Source organism: Nannobrachium achirus (genome assembly GCF_963921795.1).
Source record: "Nannobrachium achirus genome assembly, chromosome: 7".
Classification (NCBI taxonomy): Eukaryota; Metazoa; Chordata; class Actinopteri; order Myctophiformes; family Myctophidae; genus Nannobrachium; species Nannobrachium achirus.
Window position 1 is genome coordinate 12,434,125 of NC_137816.1, and position 12,676 is coordinate 12,446,800.

Sequence of the window (12,676 nt, forward strand, 5' to 3'; positions counted from 1 at the left end):
CAAGGAAGTGAATTGTTCTCCGTTGATGTTAACGCATAATGGATTTTTTACACCATCACCGCGGAAAATGTGTTTACAGTACGCGGCCGCGCGACCCCTCATCAGCTTACAGTCATCAGACGAACGAACCGAACGAGCGCCGTATTGGCATCGAGGTTCTGTAAAAAATGGGGCGAACGTTAACGTTCAAAGCGTGGGGAGAGTTAATACGTTTCGATTGGTTAAATATTTATAAAACACAGACAGACTTTAAATCTGTATATTTTTAACCAGCAATTATTGGTGAACATCGTTTAGCAAATTGAAAATGGCATGTCTACAAGTTCAAAATGTGTTTCATGATGACGTGTAGCTTCTAGCCCGGCTATTTTCTGCTTCTTTTCTGCAACACAATTAAATATATAAGTCACTAATTTGGGAAAAAGCATAAAAAGATGAAATATGGAGATAACAAGGTTTCTGCCCAACAGCGATGACGTTATTTCAGATCAGTGTTCCACTAATGCACATCTTTTCTCTTTCTCCCAGAGCCGACACTGTCGGATGAGGAAGGATCTGTTGTCAAGGTTACCACTGTTGCCAAGGCTGTAACCAGGTAACCTGCAGCTATTTCTATATGCACAACTGCATTTTTTTTTACCCCTCCTCCTGCCAAAATGGAATCGTTGAATTTCAGGGTTTGAATTTATTTTGCCCTCTTTTATAGCTTTAAATGTTGGAGTAGTTTCATATTGGAGCATTTGCATTTCTACATAAGTGCCTAACTAAATGCACTAACTGACACATTTTCTGGGGTTAGGAGCATAATGTTGATTTGGCTTGATAAGGGCCTCAGAAGAATCAAAGAGAGACACATGCTCTACTCTCGTAACACTAAGTGTTTTCAAGTGTAAGGGTGCTTCTAACCAAAAGCGAAACAACGCGTCAAATTGACTAATAATAGTGTGTTATTCTCTAGCCCATTGTCATGTGAATCCCGTCTGCCCATGTACACATAGTGTAGATATGTCTGTGTTCATTATGATCCTATTGTCTTCTGTGCCTCTGCACAAGCAGCCACGACACGTTCCCTGTGTGAACCTTGTAGTCTGAGCTGGCGGGGGGACTCTTCTGGCAGCACTGACTTGATATTAGGAAGGTTGCATCAACCTAAGCCTGTACAGTGTATGGGGAGACACTGATGTAGTGCTCTGTGTCCTTGGCAGTCCGTCTGTGTTCAGTCGAGTGAGACAGGTCCACAGACAGCTGGAGGTGGAGGAGGAGAACCAGCATGATGGCACAACTACACCTGTCGGGTAAATGCACACACGCACGCACTAGGGCTGTCACAATTATTACATAATCGTCTAATCGTGATTATTTGACATTATCGCAATTATTTTGTCATAATCGTCATAATCGTGAATGTTGAAAAATGTCCGAAATATGTCAGTAATTTCTTTGTATATTTAGGTTATGTGTCATATCTACCATGTACAACTTCAAAGCCTAAAAGCCAAACAGAAATGTAATTACCGACAACAAAAACACAATTAAATCGTTAATCGCAATTATTTGAGTGACAAATAATCGTCATGTAAAATGTCATAATCGTGACAGCCCTAGCACACACACACACACACACACACACACACACACACACACACACACACACACACACACACACACTAGTGCTACGTTTATACTCGCAATTGATTTGGCTCATGGCTAGAGATGGACCGATTGCAAAATTCTTGGCCGATACCGATCCACCGGTTTTATGAAGGTCTGACCTGCCAAAACCGATTTTTCCGATACCGATTTCTTTAGCTAAGAACTAGAACATAGGGTTGCTCCAATACCCTTTTTTTTAAGGCCAAGTAGGCCTACAACACATACTTCAATTTGAGTACCAATAAGCTAGAAGAACACTAATGCCAAATCAATCACAATAGTACAATATCCAAAATCGCAGACAATATCCAGTCTAATATGACCGTCAGGACTAGGCAGGAGGAAAGCAGGTGACGCATGCTTTTTTTCCCCCTTCTTTTTGGAGACAACATTGACACAGGATTATGGAATATATCCTTACATTGCAAAGGTAATCAGCACCATCTGTATTCTGTAGGCTGCCACTAAGTAGACTGGCTGCCAGAGCATCATGCTGTGCAGTGCCATAGACACAATTGGCATAAAACCGGTATTTATGTCAGTGACCTGCCGATTTTTTATATTGGCCGATTCCGATTTCCATCCCTACTCATGGCGGTATTGCCACACCTAGTTGTTGTGCCTTATCCAGTCCACTTTACACTCCAGCAGCCGTGATAATGTACCCATGTGTTCCCCCTGGGATGGCAGTTGGATTCTTTTTTCTTTTACTTTTTCTGCGCTTGCAAAGCGCACCCGTCTGATACTGTGTCTGCCGGCACCAGATGGGCTCCTGCTGCTTTCCTGTTACTGTCATTCAGCCAAGTTACTGGAACCCAGTGGAAATTAGATTGAAATATTTACTATTCCCTTCAATATTTGAATATAAATGGCACCCTCTGCTGGCTACAAGATTGCATTCAATGACATTGAAGTTGTATCTTTTGTGCATTATTATGTGTGTTTCTGGGTCTTTTAATTTTATTTTATTTTAATTGCAATGAGGAATGTTCCTCTTCGTATTGAGTGTCAGCCAGTCGTTATCAAGCTGCTTTTGTCGCTCCTGTCAGTTTAGTTTGACAAGTATGACGAGGTCTCTCCCTTTGCAATGCATTTTAATAGACTGAACTAGATCCACTGGGCCATATATGTGTGTGTGCAAGAGAGTGTGAGTGTAGAAGAGACCTACTTTTCATTCTGTGAGTGGGTTGGGCAGTTATTTTGGGAATCTTGTAAACCCTTGAGATATGATAAACTACATCCCTTCCCATTATAATATGGCAAGGTCATGCATACCAGGTGTATGCATTGGCATTGAAGACTGCCCAGCTCTCTCCACTCATTAGAGCTACACTGCTGTATTGCTAATGTTGACCTTAATTAGAGGCACACAGATACCATTTTATTTCAATGTCTACAATGGAGACCATTAGTTATTGGGTCATTTGATAAAAATAGGGCTAAAATCCATTTTCTCCACCAGGGAGTTCTGCCATGAAAAGGAAGACGGCCCGATTCGGCTTAATTTGGTTTCATTATTGGTTAATATATTAGTTGAGGGCAAATGTTTTGTTTTTATTCTGGTGTCAAATCTCCTACTGCATTGTTCAGTATGGTTTTCAATAAGGCTCCAAGTCGATTGTCATTACAGTTATTCGATGAACTATGTGATTAACTATAAAATTACGATAAAATAAGGTGAATTTTCTTTTTTGTAAAGGAATCCATTCCCCCCAAAAAACGTAGCACTGTGCCCATTCTGGGCGTGGTCGTTCGGTGCGGGCCATTTCTGAATATTGTCATTTCAATTATTCACTTAATGCCTTTGCGCATATTATGTAAATGTCTTTGTGATCTTATTGTTTCTCTGTGAGCCTGATGGATGGAGAGATGGGTACAATGTTCCTGTTAATTCATTTTTGTGTAATGGAGTGGAGATGAGGGCAAGGTGCAAGAGTCACTGAGTGGACAAAATAAGATTATGATTAATTGATTAATTGAAAAGTTTCAATGCTTATATCATTGTCAACCCTAAAATCACAATTCTCAATTATTTCCGATTAATTGTGCAACCCTAACAGACAGGCATACATACAGAGATACCTTAAATGTATAGATGCATACATTACTAAACCATTTATTCCATCAAAGAACTGGGTGTCATTATATTGTCATCATGATCTACAAACTAGATCTGTTATTTCTGCAGAATATCTTCCCCATAATAGAGACGCCAAGGTTTATGTGGTTAAACTATGCAAATATTTATATATTTATTGTGTTTGATTACAAAAACGTTTCAAGTCACCGCAAGTTTATTTTCATAGCTTACTGATATTAACTGGATCCAATGGCTTCATGAATCCAACATACACTGATGATAGTGCTGATATAGATATTAAGCTATATGAAAAAGTTGAATCTAAAACACAATTTTATACAATATTGTGTAGTGGGGGATCCCTGCTTCACCTCGCTCTCTCTGCTAAGGGGTCCCTGGCCTGAAAAACATTGACGGCCCCTGTAATAATGGATGCATCTTTTCACCCTTACTAGTTCTCAGAGGTCTTCACTGGGATGCAATAGCCTTCCCAGCAGCCAGAAGGAAGCCCCCACCAGCCCCCACCGGGAGCCCTCCACACCTGGCCCACAGGCCGCCGCTGGGGGGAGAGCGGTGCGTGAAAGCCCTGAGCCGTCCACTCCAACCAGGGCGGCTGGCGGACAGAGACCAGAGTCCCATCAAACCAGCTTTGACAACAGCAACGACACCATCATCCTTAGTCCACCCGCCAAGGTAAATAAGAGAGATGTTGTGACATTCAGGTGGTGCACATCACAAATCATATTACCCGTATTTTCCGGACTATAAGGTGCACTTAAAAGCCTTTAATTTTCTCAAAAAACTACAGTGCGCCTTATATATGGATCATTCATTGACATTGACATTCCCTTTAGCACAGCTCCATCTGTTTGATGCATAACGCAACGGTAGCGTCTATTATGTGCGCCTTATTGTCAGGTGCGCCTTATATATGAAAACAGTTTGAAAATAGACCATTCATTGACAGTGCGCCTTATAGTCCAGAAAATACTGTATACATGTATTATTGTGCGCACACATGAGAGTTTTGTTAAAGGAATACTTCAATGCTTCTGTCATATTTGTGGATGTTTAGTCAACCTTTTGGCTTACTGTCCCGCACTTTGCTGTCTGATCCTACCCAGCAGTTATCCACGTCCAAATGCCCCTAGTGGCGCATGGGGAGAATGGCCGTCGTTTTTGATGTTCACATGGATACATCGAGATTTAGGTTGAAAAACAAAGCCTTTAAATTCGTAATAAAAAGACCGGGAATGCATCTGTGTCACGTAACCACTTTAACCCTAATTATTTTATACTATTGCTATTATACTATTAAAAAATAGCAGATATACAAGCTCATAGCTTGGCACCGAGTGCCGCACTATGAGCTTGTAGATCTGATATTTTTTTTTAAACGTGAACGTGGACAAATCTTTGCTTCTGGGGGGTCCCTGGAAAATAATGTTTTGAGATGAGGGTCCGCGGTCAAATACATATAATTCTAGGGTTCCTTGACATTGAAAACTTTGAGCACCACAGATAAAGAAGCAGACGTTTTTCAGAAAACCATTAGGATTTAGAAGACATTTTTAGGTATTTTTCAGGTCCAAATGGGTTAACCCATTTAGGCCTAGGATTATTGACTGCTTTAACCATTGAAAAATAGCAGATATACAAGCTCACAGCGCGGTGCCGCGCTGCGAGCTTGTAGATCTGCTATTTTTGAAAAATCATGATATTTCTTTGCAAGTCTTTGAATATATCTATTTAAAAGCGAACATTTGTAACTCAAATATTTGCTTCTGGGTGGTCCCTGGAACAACATATTTTGAGATAGGGGTCCGCGGCCAAATACCTGTAATTTTGGGGGTCCTTGACATGAGAAAGTTTGAGAACAACATGATTTAGAAGAAGGATTTAGAAGTCGTGTCAAAGATCGGGTCAAAGATATTCAAAGACTTGCACACATTTTCACGATTTTTCAAAAATAGCAGATCTACACGCTCGCAGCGCGGCACTCTGTGCCGCGCTGTGAGCTTGTATATCTGCTATTTTTCAATAGTTAAAGCATAAAATAATGGTTATAGTGGTTAAAATCTAACGCGACTCGGGCACGTTCCAGGTATGTGAGAGTTAAGCTATTGTCAAAATACTTTCCCCATGGCAATGCATTTTTAATTACGTTATGGTGTATGTGGGTCTCTCTTCCAGCGCTGTCCGAAGGCAGCCTCACAGCCGCCCGGCCTTGATGCCCAAGGCTTCCGCTCCCCGACCAGCAGGGTATGGAGACCTTTGTGCAGATCTTTAACACCAGAGGTTCAGGTCTAGAGCTTGGCTAGAGTTTGGGCCACGTTGCGGCCTTCACGTCAGTGTCGCCGAGCTCCATATATGGAGCAGACGCAAAGTTGTTTGCGCCTGATGCCATGACGTAGGGGTGGGCGATATGGTGTTAATTATCGTTGAGACGATACAATCATGTCTCCACAATATGCCTTTTCAGAGGATTGTGTCGTGATACAATTGAGGGAGCCTTGTAAAAAATCCTGTGAAATCGTTAATACAGAGATTGCAGAATTCAATTAAACCTGTATTTTGGTCAAAATCGTCAGTTCTCAAACTTTAAAATGTCAAGGTCTCCACTTAACTCTGACAGTATACAAATGAAACCAAATGGACCCTTCATTTGTATACTGTCAGAGTTACATACTTGTAAAGTTCACTTTAGACCTCCCAAAAGGAACCCAGAGAGTCTAGTTTTAGTCAAGTAACTCAAAGAATAACCATAAAAACCAACGTGGAAAAGAATCGTGATAAAATAGTGTATCAGGATGCAGCTTGGGAAAATATCGTGATATTGTATTTTTACATATCGCCCACCCCTACGCATGACGACACATTGAGGTTATACAACACATATTTCGGCTTGCCTGCATTGGGAACTCCTTATATGGTTATGGCTGAGTCATAGTGACAGAAGCATGACGACGTGGTCCGTCCGCCAGCCGGCCGACCGGTTCTCCCATTAGCCAATTTTAATATAGGGATTATAAAATGCGAGCTCTTCTTTTGTATTGTTTTAACTCCCGTCCAATTACTCTTTGCCTGACAGGCTGACTCAGAGACTCCTTCCTTTAGAAGAACTGGAAGCGGCCCCACCCATCGTAGACATGTGCGCACCATCCAGGAGGTGCGGACCACTGTCACACGGATCATAACCGATGTGTATTACGAGGAGGGTAAAGAGGTGGACCGTAAGGTCACTGAGGTAATGACATTTCTTTCTGTCAATCTTTTATTTTGTGGATTAAACACCCATTTAGGCCTAGAATTATTGAATGCTTTAACCAGTGAAAAATAGCAGATATACAAGCTCACAGCGCGGCACCGAGTGCCGCGCTGCGAGCTTGTAGATCTGCTATTTTTGAAAAAGTCGTGAAAATGTGTGCAAATCTTTGAATATATGTATTTTCAAAGCGAACATTTGTAACTCAAATTTTGCTTCTGGGTGGTCCCTGGAATTAAATATTTTGAGATGCGGGGTCCGTGGCCAAATACATATTATTTTGGGGGTCCTTCACATGAAAAAGTTTGAGCACCACTCACATAGTAGTCTCTCAAGAACAGACTAACTGAGCTCCAGCTAAGTGAAAAGGACCTTTTCTTTGACGATGGCTGGCCAGATTGCTGACATAGAAACATAGGGTTTTTCAAAAAATCTTAGAAGGATTCAAAAGACACTTATAGAATCAGGTCAAAATTCTAATTTTCAAGATTTTTCAAAAATGGCAGATCTACAAGCTCGCAGCGCGGCACTCGGTGCCGCGCTGTGAGCTTGTATATCTGCTATTTTTCAATAGTTAAAGCATAAAATAATGATACACAATAATGTGTACCCGTTCTAAATGGGTTAAGCTGTTGTAGATCACAGGGATGACACACATGACTTGCGGTCTTCTACTTTTACATTTCTCCAGACGTTTTCTTTTAAATATACACGCAGAACATAGAGACAAGAAGCTGAGGGTAGAAAAGCAAAACGATAACGCATGTTAACACACGTTATGTGGCTGATGCCATATCCGGTCAGTGTACCCCAAATTTGGGGAGTAATCCAACAAATGTATAAAAAAAATCACACCCAATGTGAAGTGAGCGGCGGTCGTGCTTGCATAACGTCTTCAGACTAGGATTTGAGTCTAGGATGTACAGGCTATGCTACACACACACACGTTTTGCTATGGCAAAACGCTGAGGAAAAAGGCTACAGACATACGACATATGACATCACTAGACAAACATGATGCTACGTACACACATTTTACTATGGCAAAACGCTGAGGAAAAAGGCTACAGACACACACACAGCCACTCTATGGAGCGGTTTACCACCGCTCAAAATACATGTCTGTGGGATCTCCAGGAAAGTGAGGAGCCTGTGGTGGACTGCCAGGTGATGGACAGCGACATATCCCCATGCCGCACGGGCAGTTCGTTGACCTCTGGGGACCTGGCGGATGTCAGCTCCCTGTCGTCCAAGACGTCCAGCCTACCGCGCAGCTCCAGTGGCACCAGCACCAGCAGCACCACTGGCGGCCATCTCAGACCCGACTTCATCATGCCTCCCAGCCGAGGGGCCGGCCGAGGGGCCAGGTACTGTTCCACCCGGTTCCACCCAGGACCTCCGTCTTGATGCTTATACCATTTAGATAAACTTTCACTCTGCTATTCTGCTTTGGTCTCTCTCAGTCCACTGGTTGCATGCTGATCAGTCTTTTCCAACTTTCTAACATCTAGGGATGGGTACCGTTTTCCTGATCAGTTAGAGGCTCAGAGCTGAACTACGGATTAGCTCCTGGACAAATGGTGCTTCAATCAGTATTTGATTTTCTGATTTATTTGAAAAATAACTCTTATTTTAATGTAACAATGTTTATAATCGTCCAAGGAAACGATAGCACAATCTCCCCTTGCTGTATCACTTCTGTCCCTGTGCAGTAACAGTGATACAGCAGTAACAAGGAGCACTAACAGTCAACATTGGACTTTAAGTGGTGGGCACCTCACCCTAATCAAAGAACCTTTCACAACATGTTAATTGATTCACCAAATGATGAAGACTAGAGTAGTATTGATCAGCCGTGTCATTAAAATGATGACGATACCCATCCCTACTAACATCTCAGTTCCTTAAATTAAAGCATAGTCTCTGATTAACTGAATCCTGCCTGCCTCAGTTACATGTTGCCCTCAGATCTAGGGTCAAAAGGCAGCCCCTCATAGCTCATTTGGGGGCTGTGTGGGGGGGGCTTTGAATGTGTGACCTTAGATCAGTGTCAAGTAGGGCATTCACGAATATTGATTAGTATTCGAATTATTCGACCTCAAAGTATTCGAATATTCGACAGGACTGTCCAAACTGTCAAATATTAACTCACTTAGCGCCGAGCGAGCCAGATTTCAATATGAATCTGCGCTTATAACGCCAGGAAATAGCTATATTGAATCCCCAAAATCACATTACATAAACAGGTACACGTGCCTGCAGATGCCACAAGATGACCACTAGAGTGAGCCATAGCCCATTGACTTTCCATGGTCCCATGTTAAGTCAGAATAAAAAACAAGGTTCATGACATAACAGGATGGTACAATGACATGCTCTCCATTGACATTCAATGGACAGGCCGCGGGCCGCCATTTGAGCTCAATACTGCTCAATTCGTGCTTGATCGTCTCAAACCACCATTGGTATGGGCATCGGAACGTATATAGATGCCACACAGAAAAGTTTCCGAATCAAAATCCGACCTAGTGAAGCTACGTGAGGGTCGGATGGTTTGCATTGAGCCTAGCGGCTAACAGAGGCCTACGTAAACAGGAAGCTATGGCTTAAAGGTGACGTCATAATCGTATCCTTTTTTTTCACGGTTTTCATCTGTATGCTAGTCGAAGGTAAGCTAACCGTTCCGCTCCGTCTATCAACCCAAATTAAAAGCTTAAACAATGCTTTTATATAAAAGTCGCTCCGAGTCGCTCGGCACTAAACGCCATCATTAGTTAGTCGCCCCGAAAGTCGCTCGGCGCTAAGTGAGTTAAGTAAGGAAGAGGCGAACATTGTGAAAATAGCCGAGGCGTTGCGAGGCGTTGTGAGCATGTAGATCGGCTATTTTCACAATATTTATTTGTGGAAACGAGTCACATTAAATGTAATACCTACAATTTCAAGTGCTTGTCAGGGTGGGGGTCCCCAGTTTAAATATGTTTACAGCCTAAAAAGGTTTGAGAACCCCTGGTATAGAGCATTAACACATTCATCCACCAGGGGAATTGACAACTCAGGGAAAAAAAGCGAACATTCGACTTCGGTGAACAACGTCGAATAGTGACTTTGATATTCGAATATTCGGTGAATGCCCTAGTGTCAAGGCAACCTGACTGGCTCCACGTGTGCCCTCTGTGTGTCTGCAATCCCCAGGAGAGGGGGTGGGCATCAACAGAGGGGTCACAGGGGGCAAAGGGCAAGGGCAGCGGCAGTCACTACTAAGGACAGGGGTTTTGGAACCCCGCCCTCCCGGGGGGCCCTCCTCGTCCCTCAGACTGGCAGAGGAGGAAGGGCCAGGAGGGGTAGACCTCCGTCCCGATCCTGCCCAGCATCCAGGTGAGTCCTTTCTGAGGGGCTCGCTTTGTTACTTATTCAACAAAAATAAGTAGCCTAACATAGGGCTGTCACAATTATTACATAATCGTCTAATCGTGATTTTTGGGACATAATCGTGATTATTTTTCATAATCGTCATAATCGTTTCCATGTTGAAAAATGTTCATATATTTAAATAAAAGGTCAAAAATAGTGGAAACAGCAGATCTACAAGCTCACAACGCGTCGCATCGCGACGCGTTGTGAGCTTGTAGATCGGCTATTTCCACTATCAATGTTCTTTTTTTTAAGTATAAAGTTGTCAAATATGTCAGTAATTGTGTGTCATATCTACCACGTGCAACTTAAAAGCAGAAATGTAATTGTCAACGACAAAAACACAATTAAATCGTTAATCGCAAATTGTTTGAGTGACAAATAATCGTCATGTAAAATGTCATAATCGTGACAGCCCTAGCCTAACACATCAAGATCAACACTTCATATTATCAGGATATACACATTCTTTAGAAAACAACACTATTCCTCTGCAAAACACTTTTGGGGTTTTTCCTCTTTTCACTAATCCTCTCTTCTTAGACGATTACTTTCCGTCTGCATTTAATGTCTGTCTACGTTTTTTGAAGCGGTGAAAGCCGCTTCCAAGGAGTGGCTTTGTCTGTCCCGTACAGTCTGTCCAAGGAGTCCCGTGTCCGTGTCATGTCCCGTGCGTCCAGAATTGAGGATTGGTCAAGCTGCACATGACAATTTGGCCCTCCAGACAAAAACATTCATTCATTCAGAATTCATAAAAATATAGAACTAAAGCACATAGAAAGTATAGATCTAGAACACAGAATGTATAGATCTAGAACACAGATCTCACAGCTCTAGAACACATAGAATAAAAATTCACCGCTTCACTTCGAACCGAGGTTTGATTTTTGAAGCGGTGAAAACCGCTTCCAATGAGTGGCTTTTTGTGTCCCACGCCCATATATGGTCATTTCAGTCCAGAATGAACAGGTTTTTTTTCAAAAACAAAATGTGTGTTTCATGTCCATATATGGTCATCTCAGTCCAGAATGAACAGGCTTTTTCAAAAACAAAATGCATGTCACCTCATGTCCATATATGGTCACTCCAGTCCAGAATGAACAGGTTTTTTCTGTCCCGTACGTCCAGAATATCAGTCCAGAATGAATAGGCTTTTTCAAAAAGCAAAATGTGTGTCCCATGTCCATATATGGCCATTTCAGTTCAGAATGAACAGGTCTTATCTGTCCTGTACTTCCAGAATATGTGTGTAGTGTCCCTCCCGGTCTGATGAATGGATACTTTGAGGATTGGTCAAGCTTCACATGATAATTCGGCCCTCCATTCTTTATATATTCATTCAGAATATATATAAAGAATGTAGAATTCAGAATAATATAAAGAATGAATAGATCACAGAGTCCATAACTGTATAGATGTATAGATCACAGAGTTCATAACTCTAGAACACATAGAATAAAAGTTCACCGCTTCACTTCGAACCGAGGTTTGATTTTTGATTTTAAGCTTTCAGTGTGAAGTTGACGAACTTGCATACCATTCTTTGTCTGCATAAGGGGAGGAGGGACTAGTGGGATGCGGGGGGTCGGTACTCCCGGCCAGCCCCAGTCCTCATCAGAGGAGGAGCCCGCCTACACCCGCCTAGCGACCCCCCCGGGCCTCCCGGACAGCCCCATGGACGCCGAGCTCCCCCCCAGCCACTCCGACTCCCTCAGGTCTTCTCCGGAGGCGGCGGGCTCGACCGGCCGAAATCTGGTCGGGCTGCGGGTGGTGGCGAAGTGGTCCTCCAACAATTACTTCTACTCCGGCCGCATCACCCGACACATCGGCGAGGAGAGGTTCCGCCTGCGCTTCGACGACGGCTACGAGTGCGAGGTGCCGGGCAAGGACATCCTTCTGTGTGACCCCATCCCCGTGGAGACGGAGGTCACCGCCTTACTGGAGGGCAAGTACTTCAGCACAGGTGAGTGTCCGCACAAATTATCTTAAAGCGTTAGGGTTAGTTAGTGGCTACACGAGTGTCTTGTTTTGATATTCGTAAATAGGGCTGTCGCAATTATTACATAATCGTCTAATCGTGATTATTTGACATAATCGCGATTATTTTTCATAATCGTCATAATCGTTTCCATGTTGAAAAATGTTCATATGTTTTAAAAAAAAGTCAAAAATAGTGGAAATAGCTGATCTACAAGCTCACAACGCGTCGCATTGTTGTGAGCTTGCAGATCGGCTATTTCCACTATCACTGTTCTTTTTTTTAAGCA

The 12,676-nt window shown here is 42.7% G+C and overlaps 1 protein-coding gene across 5 annotated transcripts in view; it reads left to right on the forward strand.

Annotated features, from left to right (window-relative positions):
* tp53bp1 (tumor protein p53 binding protein, 1) overlaps positions 1 to 12,676 on the forward strand; it is a 35,940-nt gene that overhangs the window by 12,562 nt on the left and 10,702 nt on the right. For 3 of the 5 annotated variants that reach the window (XM_080730718.1, XM_080730720.1, XM_080730722.1), the window contains 8 exons: positions 529 to 595; positions 1,206 to 1,295; positions 4,189 to 4,426; positions 5,927 to 5,995; positions 6,825 to 6,980; positions 8,136 to 8,365; positions 10,191 to 10,373; positions 11,966 to 12,372. In XM_080730718.1, coding sequence (XP_080586844.1) covers positions 529 to 595; positions 1,206 to 1,295; positions 4,189 to 4,426; positions 5,927 to 5,995; positions 6,825 to 6,980; positions 8,136 to 8,365; positions 10,191 to 10,373; positions 11,966 to 12,372 — 1,440 coding nt within the window. The remainder of the gene's footprint in view (positions 1 to 528; positions 596 to 1,205; positions 1,296 to 4,188; positions 4,427 to 5,926; positions 5,996 to 6,824; positions 6,981 to 8,135; positions 8,366 to 10,190; positions 10,374 to 11,965; positions 12,373 to 12,676) is intronic. The other 2 variants (XM_080730721.1, XM_080730719.1) reach the window with 2 other exon arrangements.